Raw genomic sequence first — 16,547 nt, 5'->3', positions numbered from 1 at the left:
TGGCAATCATTCAAGCAAAATGCACCCCAGACTGCCAACGCATTGCGATGGGTCGCTAGATCTTCAACTACGAGTATTGCTTGCATATACATATGCAAACTATATGGACCCCGATTTTCCCTAGGTGGGGCTTTCCTAGAATACGTAGGAATGAACATGGCCTGCTATGACTATGTACAATGTATGTAGACTTGTATAGCGCGGACGAATGTGATGTTTTCACCTGGCAGGGTGAAAGGCAGTCTATCTGAATACTCCTTTCATGCCGCCCATACTTCGCGACTGCTTCTGCTTAACCGCCATTCGATCAGAAGACTTTCCCACCATTGTCGTGCAAGCCAACATAGCAAGAAGGCATCAAGTACGGGTCGAGCTCCGACCAATACCACCCAAGGCCCCATCCCAGCGCTGGATAGGGAGCCCATTCTTGATATCGCCAAGTGCGTGCTGCTCAATAAACGAAGGTCTCAAGCCTGGTACAACTTCTGCCGAACTTGATAACTACTTATCCGTCAATACAACCTGCCCAATAGTGATAAAAGCCGGCAAGCCCGTACGCTGCCCGGACAGGACAAGATAACCTCAATCGTAAGGTTGATATCTGCCGAACCCAACGTTGTCTGAACAGCCGCTTGGGCAGAGCGCTTGGAAGTCGATGCCTCCACTAAAGCCAGATATCCGGAATAGAGGATGATCTTGGTTAGGCATGTGTGGAGATCGTATATCGTCATCAAAGGTGTTCGTCATCGAGTCAGCCCACGCCGTGAAGATGAAGCCCAGGAATATAGCAATGGTTATTAGGAAGATGGTCGTGATTGAGAAGAGCTTATACAGCTACGTGAGCCCAAATTGGAACGTGGAGGAAACGGTTAGTAATGCTCGGTATGGTTGTAGCGACGGTGTTGGCGTCTAGGCGTCCGAGGATAGAATATCACATAGCGCGATGATGATGATGAACCAAAAGGTGGTGGCCCTTGGATAGTTGGGTTAACCTTCTGGGATGTATTCGATATTGCGATGGTCAATGGTTCGTTCCGAGGCTCTGTAGGTGGTGGTTGATTTTGCTGTTGCTGTTGCTGCAGGTTGGGTAACACGATGAACTTTTCGTGCTCGGAGAAAGGACCTACGGCGTGGTTGTAGTCACCATCGTAGGGAATGTCGAGAATAGGCGTATGGGAAGAGACGAGTAGAAGAGGGAGCTCCCAATATCATACAAGACGCGAGGGGCCAACTCCGAGCATGTGCCCCGCGGCCAACTGGTAGGGATTAGTGCCTTGAGCGCCTCGTGCAAGGATTCTCGCCTGCTCACCTTGACACCGTCCAAGCTATTCAATAGATCGAGTTGAAGACTACTTATAATACACACAATAGGCACATATGTAAAGCAAAAACTGAGAGATTCTATTAAGTATTACCTATCGCAAGGTGTGCCACCTCCACTGGCGGAATATAAACCACCCGTTCGGGACAATAACGGTAGACAACATTAGAGGGTCAATTTGGGTTGCAGGAAGAAACAAGTCAAAGGACTATATCCAAAACTCATGCAACAAGCAAAATGAGCACCCATCCTCCCCACAGGGTATCAAACACAAAAGCAAGAAACAAAAAAAGAAGAAAAACGGCAGAGTGGTATCAATCTAGTCGGACGACACACCACGTAACACATAGTCGCGTCCCGAATAGAGTTACAGGGGCGGGACGCAGGTCGTAAAGGAATGGACCGCAGTCCAAACGGCTGCTGGCGTCGTTGGCGCCGATGGTATTATTTTAGAGAAATAGAGATCAAGGGAACAAAAAGCGACAGCGGGTATCTCATTGTCGCCATCTCAGGTCCAGACCCAAGAATAGGGGAGTCAGGGGGTACTGAGAACAACGACAGTGGCGAGGGTAAAGCAAAACAATTAGAGCGAAGTGTGATCAAATTTTCACCTTCCGGACTCGATTAGACCGTCAGGGATATCGCGGGCGGGCGGTGGATAGGACAAGTCCCACCACCGCTCAAACTCCACGATAGGTCTCCCAGTCGCACTTCATGCGGCAGCCTGAACAGGGGTGGCGACGGCAACGTTGACGTTCTTGGACTCCTCAGTGGACTCGGCGGCCTTGGGGGCCTCCTCAACGACAGCTGGGGCCTCAGTGGCGGTCTCCTTGGCAGGGACGGCGGGAGCCTCCTCAGCGGCGTCAGCCTTGGCCTCGGTCTCAGCGGCAGCAACCTCCTCCTTGTCGAGCTTGACAGCCTTGCTGGGCTTGCGGAAAAGACCACCGAGCTTCTTGGCCTTGGTCTCCTTGGCCTCGCCATCGGTGACCTCGTTGTCAGAGTCAGCCTTCTTCTCCTTCTTCATGCCAAGGTTGCCGAAGAACGAGGTGCGGCGCTTCTCCTTGGGGGTGGAGACAGCCTCGGCAGCGGGAGTCTCAGCAGCAGGGGTCTCCACAGCGTCAGCGGGGGCAGTCACGGCCTCGGCCTCGATGGGCTTGACAGCGGCCTCCTCGACGGGGTTCTCGAGCTGAGGAGCGGTGCTGGCGACGGGAGTCTCCTCGGCAGCGGGGGCGGTAGCCTCCTTCTCGGACTTCTCCTGGGAGGGGCTGGCGACCTTCTGGAAGAAGTTGCCGAAGATAGAAGCACGCTTGGCCTTCTTCTCGGCCTTCTTCTCATCCTTAGCCTCCTCCTTGGCGGCTTCGGTAGTCTCAGCAGGGGTCTCAGCAGTGGGCTCGGCAGCCTTAGTGGGGGCAGCAGCGGTCTCAGCGGTCTCAGCCGCAACGGGGGCAGGAGCCTCAGCGGAGGACTCAGTAGTAGGCTCAGCGGCCTTGGTCTCCTCAGCAGCGGATGTCTCCTCCTTCTTGTCCTCCTTCTTCTCCTCGGGCTTCTTCTCCTCGACGTCCTTCTTGCCTAGAAGGGTACCGAAGATGCTGGTACGCTTGCGGGACTGAGAACGGCTCTTGGCGGCGGCCTTCTCCTCCTTCTTCTCTTCCTTGGGCTCCTCCTCAGCGGCCTTGGTCTCCTCGGCAGCAGGGGTCTCCTCCTTCTTGTCCTCCTTCTTCTCCTCAGCCTTCTTCTCCTCGGGCTTCTTGGCGGCGGCAACGGCAACGGCAGGCTTGGTGAGCTTCTCGAGCTCAGCCTTGTAACCCTCGCTGGAGGTGATGGTCTCCTTCTCGGCCTTAGCTTCGGTGGCCTGAGCCTCGATGGCGACAACCCAGCTGTCACGCTCGGCAGCGCTGGAGGCTTGGAAGGTGTGCTTCTGGCCAGCAACCTTGAAGAGGAACTCGCTAGTACCCTCCTTGGTCACGTCAGAGACATCGGCCTATTGCACATGTTAGTGTTTGCTGCATCGCGATACAGTCGTCGAAGGACTTACGAGGTTGAAAATGCCAGCGGGGGTGGCCTTATCCTCAGCACGCTTGGTGAAGAAGAGCAGACCCTTGCCGGTTTGGCTGGCCCAAGCCGCGGTGGGGTTGGCAACAGCGGCCTTCTCGTTCTGGTGGAAGACGGAGAGCTGCTTGCTCTCAACAGCCTCCTCGTTGAAGTAGAAGAAGCGCTTGGCAAAACGGAAGCCCCTGAAAAAAGCAAAGAATAACTGTTAGTCTCTTGTATCGCATTTGTGGTCACAGTCGCAGCTTACTTGACGAGACCAGGAGCCTTGTATCCTAGAACGCCCTCAGTAGCGGGCTTCACCTCTTCCTTGGCAGGCTCAGCAGCCTCGGTGGTCTCAACGGCGGGAGTGGCAGTGGGCTCGGCGGCCTCAGTGGTCTCCTTGGGAGCTTCAGTGGCAGCCTCGGTGGCAGCAGGAGTCTCGACAGGGGTCTCAGCAGCAGTCTCGGCAGGGACGACCGCGGGGGTCTCCTCAACAGTCTTCTGGACCTCAGACATGATTAAAATAATAAAGGTATTAAAGAAGCTGAGCTTCGTAGAATAAAAGGCGTGTTGGGGTATAGGGTATCTCAAAAGGAAAAGCAAAAGAAATTAGAGCACAATAGCTCGGGTATCACGATGGGTATTTTGCTTTGTGGGAGGAAGAAAGGAAGAGAGGAGAGGAAAAGGGAAGAAAAAAGAGTCAGAGGGTTGTTGATGGCGTCTGCCCAGAAAAGGAAAGGACCTGCAGGGAGCCCAGAGCTCAGTGGACCCGTGGACCCACAAGGAGATTAGGTAATGGCACTTCAGGGGTTAATTGTTTTTTTTCCATTTTTTTCAGTGTTTTTTTCAGTTCTATTTTTCTTTCCCCCTATTATTTCATATTATTTTCTATTATTATTACACTTGTTTCAACTATCCCTCCTGCTTCATTCAATATCTGAACATGTCAAATATTAATATGTAACCTGGAATATGGTTTGCAACTAACTTTGTAGTCCTGGTGGAACATAGGTCAATCTACTCCCGTCCTAAGGTCCACGGGATAACACGAACTTCTTTGTCTAGCATGGCGCTAGACATGACCTAACTGGATTTAGTTCCTAAACATCAGGAAATAGGAGAAAGAAAACTCTGCAAATCTTGGCTTTTAGCTGTATGAAATCATCACACCATGGCCACCCGAGCTGTGATCGGCCATGCAGCTTGAATTAACGGCCCCGTTGAGTCCCTAATTAATCCGTGCAGTTCGGATCCTGTTACCGATTTGACAATATATGTCTTTCAGCAATTCTTTTCGTTTCATGTACATTCTATTCTATATTGTATACCAAAAAAAAAAGGTTGCCGTCATATCGTCATAGCGGGGTTATCTCAGGTATCAGGTCATCAGACTATCCAAAAAATTTGAAAGTGCACCAATTCATACTTCCTGGACTCGTAAGGAGATTCTACGGTTGTTCGGTGGACCGCCACACCGTTGGCGCTCATTCATCGCACTTTCAACTGTCCCGTTACACAGTTCAGGGGGGTCTGCCATCCAAATTACTCAAATAATCCATTCATTGTCAAATCAACTAAGCCTTTCGATGGTTCTTTTGTATTACTCCGCATAGTCGAGAAGTTGATCCAAACTTGCAACTCTGCCTCGGAAGGGCCATATCGGTACAAGAATATCCCTTTGGAGGGGCATCCCTGTACTCCAACCGCCCCCACCACCAGGCCGTCATTTTGCTTCCTTCATGATGATCAACCCAGTACGTTGTAGATATGTCGTATGGACTTTTGCCGCATTCATTCGCATAGCTCAAGCATGGTATTGGCTACAGAGTCATGCACCTATCACCTATCTTTACGTTCTGCAGAATGGTTGGCCATCACGACTTCCTGGTGCTATCTTTACCCGGACCCCATGACCTGATATCAACTCTATGATGGAGTGGCGTGCAAATCCTCGTGGACAACCAACCAGCAGTGACACAACCCCTCCTTCTTGGCTCTGGCTTTGATGTACATCCCTATCGGCGTATCAACTCTCTCTACCACGCTGCGAGAAGGATCCCATGATGTGTTCGTCTAGCCAATCCCAGCACATTTACAGAGTGTCGCCTCTTTAAGTGATGTGTGCATCATTCCATACGACAATTGTCTCATCATACTTCCAGTCCACCGGAAGACGGAGTATACAATGGAGTAGTCCTTCCTGGGTACTGTATTGCGAAGAACATCTTTGAAACTAGAAACAAGATCCACAGGCTTGAAGAATAATGACCCTAATTAAGCCCCTTTTCTTTCGCCCTTTGCAATGTACTCCGCTGCTTTTCTTCTAGAATTAGTATCAGTGATACATAAGATCAAGAGAGTACGGAGTACGCGGTCCCCACCGGACTATGCATTCTAGTTTCAAGTCTTGGCGAATAGGGGGCTAGCCAGCCCTACCTACAAACCCAGAGGTGAATCAAAGCGTTTTATTTGATTCATTTCCACGGTTCATCGACAGGATAGTGTCTCTAGGCCCTGAGAGCGGGAAGTACCTTGGTACGCAGCGCGTTTTCCCGATACTATGGCATAGTCACCCTTTTATATCCCTGGGCGTACAAAAGTACGTGGTATGATTCTGATCTACAACTAGCATCAGGACAAGCACCATGAGGTCCCAACGCCGACTGCCAGAATGTGGCCGAAGCATTTCCAGTAATGATAGCCACACGGGGTGGAATCCACCCTATCATAAGCCCCCTTTTTGCACCCGTTAGGGCCTCCAGCGCTACGAAGGGCAATTCATGTTCCCCAACCCTGCCGTGCTCGCCCTTTTTTTGCGGTCGGGAGTCCCAAGGTCTCAACCCTGCTCCTACCGCATGCTATGAATGGTTGGAATTTACCGACCATCGACGATCACATCATTATTCCAAGTTGGACTTGTCGATCTTTCCTTCTGTCTGGTTTCTGTGTGGACTGAATTTTGACACCATGCAAGTGCCATGCGTAGCGGACCCAGGCGCCTACGGATTCTTTCCCGCTTTTTCGGGTGCATGTTGCTCCATCTGACTACGTTGTACATTATGTACTGTACGGAGTACATGATGCAGATAACTATACGTTTTGAGCAGGAAAAAAAGAAACTAACATGTAGTGCCACAGCAACAGGACGACAGTTAGCTCCACTTTCTTTGCTTTCGAGAACATAACATATCTCCCGAACGCGTTACGGAGGAAATTAATCTTGATACTCCGCGCCAAGCACCAAGTCGACCTGCGGTGTACACAGGGGTCAGATTTCCCGTCCATCTAAGCTCTCCGATGTCCCCCGACAAGTCTAGCGTCCACTAGATCGAATTAAACCATGGCACACTTTGATGAGGATGGGCGTTTGCTTAATATTAGCCTGATATTAACTGTGGGTTTTTCACCCGATTTAATCTTGTAGAACACTGAACAGAGGTATATTTCCGACGGACAGTATCCGAATCAAATTGTGATTCAAACGCCTCGGGCTTTTTGGGTAGTACGGGAGGTGAGAGCCACAATACAAAGTTGTGGAATAGGGGAGGATCCACACAAGCTCGGGTATGGAGTCTGGCTTGATTTTGAGGCGTAGAGTCTCGAACAAGGATGTTGCAATTATTGATCTATCACCGCGGTCCGTGTGTTGGTTCAAGATTCCATTTTCACTCTGACGCAAGCACTTAACCCAAGGAATGGATGCATGGTACCTGTGTCCTGTACGTTGTACATGTAAAATGCTATACGACTCCGCAGGGTCAGGGCTGTAGATGAGTCATATCACATGCCACCTGTCCATGGATGGATGGGATTTGGTGGTATCACGTGATCTCGCTTATTTGCCAATCATAGCACGTCCCAGCCCCTTGGACTTCGCCACCGCCTTTAAGATTTTGCATAAATACCCCCTTCTCCCCCGGCTCTTCCTCTTCTTTTTTCTTTCTTCTTCATACTTACCTTGTTTGGGTGACTGCGATCAACAAGGCGGCTCACCACAGACTGGTCCCTGCATTGCACATCGTGGCGGAACAGTCTGTTCAATGGTTCTTTACGGGTCATTGACAGGCGTATTCTTTGGCACTCTCCATTCGTGGAACTCTTTCTTTTCATCAAGTTTTGAGCCATTGGCTCGAGGTTGGAGAAGAGATTTAGCCTGTATACAACGTAGTAGACAATGAAGCTCTAGTAAGCTGTAGCCATTCACCTTGACCCCTACATTAGTTCTCGTAACCTCGTCCCTGTCTCCAGGGTCTCGTCCATGTAAGTGAGTTAACGTCGAGTCCTGTCTCATGGACGCTACCTCCAGACGCGCATCAGTGGCTGTGCGCTGTCCTTAATGAGAACATGTTCACTTCCAGTTCATTCTACGGTGCTTCAGTGCTCAGTGTCCCCTGCTATCAGTCGTCGATCGCTGGGTTCTCACTTCCCGGCTCCGTTTTGTTGACATGACGTCTGACTCAATCGCTTCGCCACATATGTGGCGACGAAGCCCAGGCTAACTCGTACCAGCAGCATAAAACCAGCCATTGCATCCTACTAAAGCCAATCTCACAGCATATCGAATTTCAGTTTACCATCATTCTCCTGTGCAACCTACTTCTCTCAAACCCACTGCGGCACCCGCGACCGAAAACTTCACTCTCAACTAAGATGCCTGTCCCCACCGCCGACCTCTTTGACAAGCAACACAGCGACGCCAACTGCACGCAACCTGCCAGCTCAGCTACACACACCTCCGACCGGACGGACAACAACAGCTATTTCGGGACCGCGCCTGGCAACTCAGCTAGTGCGTCGCAGAATGCTGAGGGTGGTCGCGCTCTGACCAAGGAGGAGGCTGATCGCCTGTACGAGGAGCGGATGGAGGAGGAATATGCGAAGAGGGATGGCGGTGCTTAAGTCGAGGCGATGTACCCGTTTCTGCTCGTCGACTCCAGTCGATAGGTCTAGTCGGCGGGAGCTGGTGTCTACCAAGGACGATGGCCTTGTTTCCTCTTTTTCCTTTCTACCACGATGTATTATGTGTGAATTATCCCTTCCCAAAACAATTGTGTCTTGTATTTGCAAGCTCCTGAATTCATGCTGCGATCACTGCACATTGGAGCTTCAAAAGCACTAGGACATACGTTATCTTGGCATGGTGCTCGAACTCGTATGTAATAGCTGCGAGTCCTATTCAAACAAGCATTGGCTGTCCTGTTGTTTCGCATCCTTACTATGGTGTTGCATATGTCACCGGTATGAGGTCCATGGATATTGTCGTCCGGATATAAGCCGGGGGGTAGCACCTCCCCGGGGCCGAAACCTTGACTGACACAAAATAGAACTGGTTTCTTCGACGCCGCCAATGGTCAGGTACATTACACGACTATGTGACTGTTTTTCTGTGGTAGAGTTAGTGTGGATTTTCAGTTCAATAAAGCCGATGAAAGAACCCCGAGATATATATATCTGATAGTGTTTCGATATATAACACGAAACCTGGCCCCAAGCACATCACATATTCCGTTAAACTGAGCTTCTATCCCAACCAATCTGCATCTGTGATAACCCCGGCTGATTTGGAACCTATCCACACAAGTCGCCTGTACCTTCGACCACTGACAGGGGTTGGCGCCGCGGCCATCTTCGAGATCCGCCGACGACAAGACGTGGCGGACTGGCTGTAAGATTATACCCCAAGAACAACAACTACCATGATAATCCCAGGATAGATACTGGCTTATGACCATATATGCTCAGTGTCCCATTAGGATATCTAATAGATGACTTTGTGACTGTTTGACGTGGAAAGGTGGCCGTGGATACCTGATACTGACAACCAATGATGCTTTTGCAACCTCGCTTGTTGTACCTTAAGTATAGTGACAGTAAGCAAACAACAACTGAAAACCTGGGTATGTACACTGTGCAATCTCTCATTGATGTACATAACCATGAAAGAGAACTTCTTTCTTCATCCTTCATCAACACCCCAGTCCTTATGGACATCCTCTACAGCACACATCTACACCTCTATACCAAAAATTGCCTATCCGTGTCAGACCTCCAACGTAACCATGTGAGTCAATAAACGCAGCCGTCCTTGGGAAGTTAGGATCTCGGAAACTGAACTTTACACAGGGACCTAACAGAAGTGGTGATGACATATGGCAAGAGGCCTGGTCTAGATGTCAAATTAATGCGCGCGATGAAGCGCTCACAGGAAATCGTCATCCATGATATATCACAGGTTGATTTTTATAGCAATCTCACATACAATGTTCGCCTTAGGGCAGCAACAACTCAGATTGTGGGCACCCAAGCCCCAACACCCTGCAAGAGATGCGAAAACACAATTTGGCCATTCACAGAATGTGTAAGGGTCCCGACCATGGCTCGCGGTTGTTGTGGAAACTGCCTATGGAGCAAAGATCCCGTACAAATGTGTAGCTTCGTCCATGGTACGTACTCCAATGCGACGGGTATCTTATGACATATAAGCTAACAGCCACTACAAGATACTGCCGTGGCTACTCGCCAGCATGGGAGTCGCCCAAAAGTGGTTCTTCAAGGGAAGGTGACCAAACTGAAACGAGAAGCAAGACATTTTGATGAGACTTTGAAAAGCATCCAGTCTGCCATGACCAATTTCCTCAACGAAGAACCCACTAAAACACAACAATTTCAAATCAACGGTGGTTTGGTCACTCTGAAATCTAGCGTTGATGACGTGCTTGAAGCCATGAAGGGTGTATCTTTGAAGCATGACGACAAGGACGGTGAGGAAGACAACGAGAAGGAGGACGAGACAGAGGATGAAGAAGACCACGAGAAAGACGGCGAGGAAGATGACGAAGAAGGCGATGAGGAAGACGATAATGAAGAAGACGAGGCGGAAGACGAGGAGCCATGAGCAACTATCACGACATGTCAGTGGCCTGTGAAGAGGAAGAAGCGGTCCGAGTCAACCAGCAGATCTTTGGTCAGGGTATCTAGTGTAGCGCTGGCTGTATAAGGTAAAAAGGAAAGAGAAGGAAGTGCTGTCTGGGATGTGATGTTAGTTCCAATGCAACCTACGGTGCGCCCACGAATGATATTAAACACATCAAGATCGCCAGAAATGCAGGTGGTGCAGTGTAGAATCGGCTTCCCAGCTAAACTGAGCTCTTATATAGTGTGCAGGAACCCTCTTCTCCATTTACATGAGTGGTTCTACTTAGGTAGGCAGGAGAGGCCTTTGTCATATACTTAGAATCTTAATAGGTAAATATCTAGGTCGCTAATCTCAACAATGGACTCGAACCAAACTACAGCCAGAATATGGGGACCTGTGGAATTGACGCTGTTAGCCGGTCATGCCCAGGTAGGTGATTACATATGTAACTAGGTACTACCTACACCGTCCCCCGACATTAGATCGACCAATCCATCTCAGAGCACGGGCATTTACCCCTTGTAATTGCCCGATTGATGGTCGTTGCTAAGCCTTCCAAACTTTGCCGAATATAAGACGTCAGCGAAGCTCTACCTGGTTGAATTGCTGTGGCGGTGATCGCCGCTGGAAAACAAAGTATGGTTCAATCTTGTGCAATATGATAGCATTTCTGCTCAGTGTAAGACCTCTAACCAGAGCTTTCTCTGTCACTCCGTGGAATAAACCTCACATAAGGAGCTGTTGACATGCAATGCATGCAGGGTATGCGTTTGTCTCTGTGCAGACTGAGCATTTGCCTGGTTTGTCATGTTTGTCATTCTCGGAGGCTATTTATACAGCCTCCTTTCCATAGATTCAGACCTCTCTTCATCTCCATCTTTCCTCTCCTCCGTAGCCTCAACAGGAGCAACTGCGCCCGAGGCAAAAGATGAGTCCAAAGAATCCCTTAGTCCGGAAGAGTCATGTCATGTTTTGATATTCCTGGGTTGGGAAGGCGGTGAGAGGTGTCCTTTTGCATCAACCGTACGAGTACTCGGTGGTGTCACTTTCATTCACCAATCATTTTCAAGTATCTTCTTATCGGCCTTCTGCAGTGTCTATTCGGATTCGCTACGTGCTTCGCCCGGCCGCCTTACATCGCGACGTTTGACGTACGCCCCACCCATCCTTAGCCCATCATGGCTTCGCGACGCGAAATCAACAGCAGTGAAGATTCAGCTGACTCTGGAGCGTCATCCATTGCACGAGATGCTAGAATTGCTCATCTTTTCTTGGATGCAACTGAACTTGGACTGGAGACAGACTCGGCCATTCTCCAGCGATCGCTCAGCTTGAAATCCGTCATTTCGATGACCTCGTCTTTCAGCCGCCGCTTCCAAAGTGCGCGTTTTCAACCGGACCTGCAGGAGATAAATCAAATTGGCAGTGGCCTACAAGGCGCCATCTTCGAGGTGGTAGGGAAATATTACGTTCTCAAAAAAGAGAATCCAGGCAATGAAGCACGATCCTCAAATCTCCGGCGCGAGTATAAAACCCACTGCGATGTTTCGGCCGCATTCGAACGCTACCGAAGCGCAACTGACAACAAGGTCCACGTTCCTAAACCCCATAACTTTATCTTCAAAACACAAAACGACGCGTACTGGGATAAAATCTTTTCGAAAATACCCCAGGCTTACCGCACGCGTGGGGACGTCATCACTATGGAACGGATTCTTCCGTTACCGAAGGTCGTACGGAAAGCGCTTATCACTTATTTTTGTGGTCGTGAACGGGATCTTAGTATCACTGACATCGAATCCCTTCTCAATAACCCTAGCAATAAGCACTGCCTCGCCCGAGTCTATTTGGGCAAGACTAATGGTTCTATCAATCAGGATAACCCAGCCCCGCTCAGAAATTTCCCTCTCCACCTCGGTTTCATGAAGGAACTTGGCATCGATACCCTTCCGCTTGCTAAGGAAATGGGCAAGGCATATGCAACCTTACACTGGGGCGCCGCCACAAACGGCGATGATGTTGAATTCGTGCTTGGCACATTAGCCTCAGGGGAACCGAGAGCTTTGGTTGAGTCTCCAGACTTTCAGCACCGCGCCGTTGGACTCCATCTTTTGGACTTCGGCCAATGCGAGGCGGTTGACTTAACTCAGGACTGTGATGTCGTTTACCAAGCGTTCAAAGGGGCTATGGTAACGGGTGATAACCAGCTTTTTATCCCACATTCCTCGACTAGCCCGGCATTGTTCGCAGCCTTCAAGAAGGGATATATTGATGCTGGTAGTGTCATTCTATCAGCTAAGCAGCTCAACAACAAGTTTAGCATGGAAGATTTCATGCAGGAGTATGAGGAATATGCTGAGGATCTCGTGTATTAGCTTACTCACCGTGCATTCGAGGGTACACTCGACCACGAAAATGGACCGATGGTTGAAGTCTTGCTTGTGGTCTTATCTCTTGGGATCTTTTTCTAGACCCTTTCGCTGCTTTCTATTAGAGGGGAATTAAATTCATAGCTCAACTTCCTGGGACTGACTTGGAGGAGAAAATATGATCTACCAAAGACAAGGAAAATAGCTGACCACAATCTCCAATGAATTCAAGCACCCAGAGAATGATAGCGGCGACATAGTCTACATGTAACAAGTATGAGTGGTTAGACTCGTCTCACCTCGAACCGTGTGTAATCAGTAGATACACGCACTGGACTTAGCACGGGTTTGAGGTTAGGTCTTTTATGTTCGTGGCGAGCGTTTACAGGAACAATATGTACTCCGTACATACTTAAGAAACAGAAACCACCAGATTGTTTCGATATTGCGTGTTGGTATATGTAGACTCCGACACCCTTAGCAGCCACATAATTTTGTAGCATGCGATGACATACTCGTTCCCCAACTATGATCAGTTGGGGAAACCTGTTCCCATTCCCCCGTAGGCAATCATGACAGATCCCCTGCTACCCCAGACCTCTGGGATACAGATAAACCAAAGACAGAGCAATTATAACAAGCTATGAGTACATCCGCCCAGTGCAGTTGTAGCCAAGAGTGGTCTCAAGGAAATATAGTTGTTGTCTGCTGTAGAAGACACTTTGCTCAGTCGTCTCACGACATCACGTGTAGACCGAAATCACGTGGCTGGATCCGGCCAGCTTGACAGAGCCACCCGAGAACGAGTCCCAAGGAGAGCCCGGAATATCTGCAACAACAGAGCCGAGGATCTGTGCCTCTCATTCAATCTATCTGTCTACTGTCACTCTTTAGCCTTCTCTTTTCCCCTGTTTTCTTACCAAGAGACACGGCTCCTGGTAGCCTCCTTACACCATGGCTCCGCGGGACACCTTCTTCCGCTCGGCGGATATGAGCTTGACCCAGCTCTACATTGCCAACGAGATCGGAAGAGAAGTTGTCAGTGCTTTAGGTGAAGTCGGTCAGGTTCAGTTCCGAGATGTAAGTGGCTTAGTTCGCTTTGCTTTGATACTCCCCGCTGACCTCTTTCTAGCTCAACCCGGACACGAACGCTTTCCAAAGAACCTTTACAAAGGAAATCCGTCGCCTCGACAATGTGGAAAGACAGCTCCGCTATTTCCACCAACAGATGGAAAAGGCCGCAATCCCCATGAGATCTTCCTCGGATTTCTCCGATACACTGGCTGCCCCTTTAGCCTCGGAAATCGACGAGTTGGCTGATCGCAGCGAGAGCCTTGAACAGCGGATTATCTCTCTGAACGATAGCTACGAGACTTTGAAGAAGCGCGAAGTCGAACTCAGTGAATGGCGATGGGTACTTAGAGAGGCCGGTGGCTTCTTCGATCGGGTAGGTGGCTTCGAGTATACCGCCGTTGACAGACGAGGCTAACTGAATAGGCCCATACACAAACAGAAGACATTCGTCAGTCCTTCGACAACGATGAAGCTCCCTTGCTCCGCGATGTTGAGCACCACGCCCCTCGTCAAAATGGAGACACCCAGGGTCAGCAGAGCTTCTCGGAAATGAACATTGGATTCGTTGCTGGTGTTATCCCCCGAGACCGAATTGGAGCGTTCGAGCGTATCCTCTGGCGCACCCTGCGTGGAAACCTTTACATGAACCAGTCTGAGATCCCGGAGCCCATTATCGACCCTGTGACCAACGAGGAAGTCCACAAGAATGTCTTTGTCATCTTCGCTCACGGCAAGAATATCCTTGCGAAGATTAGAAAGATCTCGGAGTCACTCAACGCATCCTTGTACGGTGTCGATGAGAACAGTGAGCTGAGAAGAGACCAGATTCACGAAGTGAACACCCGTCTCGGCGACGTTGGCAATGTGCTCCGTAACACCAAGAACACCCTTGATGCGGAACTTTCGCAAATCGCTCGCTCGCTCGCCGCATGGATGATCATTGTCAAAAAGGAGAAGGCCGTTTACGATACCTTGAACAAGTTTTCATATGATCAAGCGCGGAAGACGCTGATCGCCGAGGCGTGGTGCCCGACAAACTCTCTTGCTCTGATCAAGTCAACCCTCCAGGATGTGAACGACCGTGCGGGCCTCACTGTTCCTACAATTGTCAACCAGATCCGCACCAACAAGACCCCTCCCACTTTTGTCAGGACGAACAAGTTTACTGAAGGATTCCAAACGATTGTGAATGCCTACGGTATCCCTAAGTATTCGGAAGTCAACCCTGGCCTGTACACGGTCGTCACTTTCCCCTTCCTGTTCGCAGTCATGTTTGGTGATTGCGGTCACGGTGCACTAATGACCATGGCGGCTTCTGCTATGATCTTCTGGGAAAAGAAGCTGGCGCGGACTAAACTGGATGAACTGACATACATGGCATTCTATGGACGATACATCATGTTGATGATGGGTCTGTTCTCGATCTACACCGGTTTTATCTACAACGATATTTTCTCCAAATCTTTCACCATCTTCCCTAGTCAGTGGCAATGGCCCGACGACATCAAGCCCGAGCAAATGGTCGAGGCGACATTGAAAGAAGGCTATCGCTATCCAATTGGTCTGGACTGGAACTGGCACGAGGCGGACAATTCTCTCCTCTTTTCGAACAGTATGAAGATGAAGATGAGTGTACTTTTGGGATGGTGCCACATGACCTATGCCCTTTGCTTGCAGTATGTCAATGGACGGCACTTCAAGTCCAAGGTTGATATTTGGGGCAACTTTGTTCCTGGATTGCTCTTCTTCCAGTCGATCTTTGGTTACCTCGTCCTCACTATACTCTACAAGTGGTCCGTGAACTGGCAGGAGAAGGGAGTGAACCCTCCCGGTCTGCTCAACATGCTCATCTTCATGTTCCTGAGCCCTGGTACGGTGGACGAGCCGCTCTACCCTGGCCAGAGACCGGTCCAGGTTATCCTGCTCCTCATCGCTGTGGCCCAGGTACCTATCATGCTCTTCCTCAAGCCGTTCTGGCTTCGCTATGAACACAACCGTGCTCGTGCCTTGGGTTACCGCGGTCTCGGCGAGAACTCCCGGGTGAGCGCACTTGACGCCGACGGTGACATGGACGGGCTCGGTCGTGACAGTATGGCCAGCGAGGGAGAAGGCGTTGCCATGCTTTCTCAGGACATCGATGACGAAGAGCACGAGGAGTTCGACTTTGGCGACGTCATGATCCACCAAGTCATCCACACCATTGAATTCTGCCTGAACTGTATCTCTCACACTGCCTCTTACCTTCGTCTGTGGGCTCTGTCGCTTGCCCACCAGCAACTGTCGATCGTTCTCTGGACCATGACCCTTGGTGGTGCCTTTGATCAGGAGAGCCCCGTGACCCGCGTTATCATGATTGTTGTCAGCTTTTACCTCTGGTTCGTACTGACTATTTGCATTCTGTGTGTGATGGAAGGTACCAGTGCCATGCTGCACTCACTTCGTCTTCACTGGGTTGAGGCGATGAGCAAGCATTTCGTTGGTGAGGGTATTCCTTTCTTGCCTTTCAGCTTCAAGACCCTGTTGGAGGAGGACCCCGTGGACTAGTCCTTTCCTTTCTTTTTCTATAACGCACGGGATGTGTCTCCTTTTTTTTCCTTTTTTCCTTTTTTTTGTATTGTAAAGGGTCTAGAATTATACATTATCTATATTGTACCGATCCGGTCCACCTGTTATTGTTCCATTGATGTAGATCCCTACATATATCCACACCGAACTATCATTTATAGCGTAGATATGCCCCTTTAATTACCTACACGTAGACACCAATGGCATTACCTAAATCTCACGATCTTTTCAAGTGCGCATGACTACGAGTGGGGTATAGGGAATTCATTCT

The 16,547-nt window shown here is 49.7% G+C and overlaps 6 protein-coding genes across 6 annotated transcripts; 4 read left to right on the top strand and 2 right to left on the bottom strand.

Annotated features, from left to right (window-relative positions):
* Positions 1 to 357: 357 nt before the first annotated feature.
* On the bottom strand, positions 358 to 731 carry N7525_005655 (uncharacterized protein; the record flags this gene model as incomplete). Its single annotated transcript, XM_061213470.1, has 2 exons — positions 358 to 493; positions 520 to 731. The coding sequence occupies 2 exons, from the start codon at positions 729 to 731 to the stop codon at positions 358 to 360; spliced, it is 348 nt and encodes a 115-aa protein (XP_061070491.1).
* Positions 732 to 2,033: 1,302 nt separating this feature from the next.
* N7525_005654 (uncharacterized protein) lies at positions 2,034 to 3,868 on the bottom strand (the record flags this gene model as incomplete). The annotated part of the gene is made up of 3 exons (XM_002564555.1): positions 2,034 to 3,302; positions 3,357 to 3,555; positions 3,621 to 3,868. The coding sequence occupies 3 exons, from the start codon at positions 3,866 to 3,868 to the stop codon at positions 2,034 to 2,036; spliced, it is 1,716 nt and encodes a 571-aa protein (XP_002564601.1).
* Positions 3,869 to 8,002: 4,134 nt separating this feature from the next.
* N7525_005653 (uncharacterized protein) lies at positions 8,003 to 8,251 on the top strand (the record flags this gene model as incomplete). The annotated part of the gene is made up of 1 exon (XM_002564556.1): positions 8,003 to 8,251. The coding sequence occupies one exon, from the start codon at positions 8,003 to 8,005 to the stop codon at positions 8,249 to 8,251; it is 249 nt and encodes an 82-aa protein (XP_002564602.1).
* A 560-nt stretch (positions 8,252 to 8,811) lies between these two features.
* On the top strand, positions 8,812 to 10,247 carry N7525_005652 (uncharacterized protein; the record flags this gene model as incomplete). The annotated part of the gene is made up of 3 exons (XM_061213469.1): positions 8,812 to 9,017; positions 9,476 to 9,710; positions 9,843 to 10,247. Coding segments are annotated over 3 exons (846 nt in total), but the record flags the coding sequence as incomplete, so codon positions are not given.
* A 1,199-nt stretch (positions 10,248 to 11,446) lies between these two features.
* On the top strand, positions 11,447 to 12,643 carry N7525_005651 (uncharacterized protein; the record flags this gene model as incomplete). Its single annotated transcript, XM_002564559.1, has 1 exon — positions 11,447 to 12,643. One exon carries the CDS (start codon positions 11,447 to 11,449, stop codon positions 12,641 to 12,643), a length of 1,197 nt encoding a protein of 398 aa, XP_002564605.1.
* A 948-nt stretch (positions 12,644 to 13,591) lies between these two features.
* On the top strand, positions 13,592 to 16,255 carry N7525_005650 (H(+)-transporting V0 sector ATPase subunit a; the record flags this gene model as incomplete). The annotated part of the gene is made up of 3 exons (XM_002564560.1): positions 13,592 to 13,717; positions 13,770 to 14,084; positions 14,135 to 16,255. 3 exons carry the CDS (start codon positions 13,592 to 13,594, stop codon positions 16,253 to 16,255), a joined length of 2,562 nt encoding a protein of 853 aa, XP_002564606.1.
* Between the last annotated feature and the right edge of the window lie 292 nt (positions 16,256 to 16,547).

This window comes from Penicillium rubens (genome assembly GCF_028828025.1).
Source record: "Penicillium rubens strain IBT 27055 chromosome Unknown utg000002l_segment0_segment0, whole genome shotgun sequence".
NCBI classification, from domain to species: Eukaryota; Fungi; Ascomycota; class Eurotiomycetes; order Eurotiales; family Aspergillaceae; genus Penicillium; species Penicillium rubens.
Note: the sequence above shows the minus strand (reverse complement) of the source record. Positions and strands in the feature narration are given on the sequence as shown.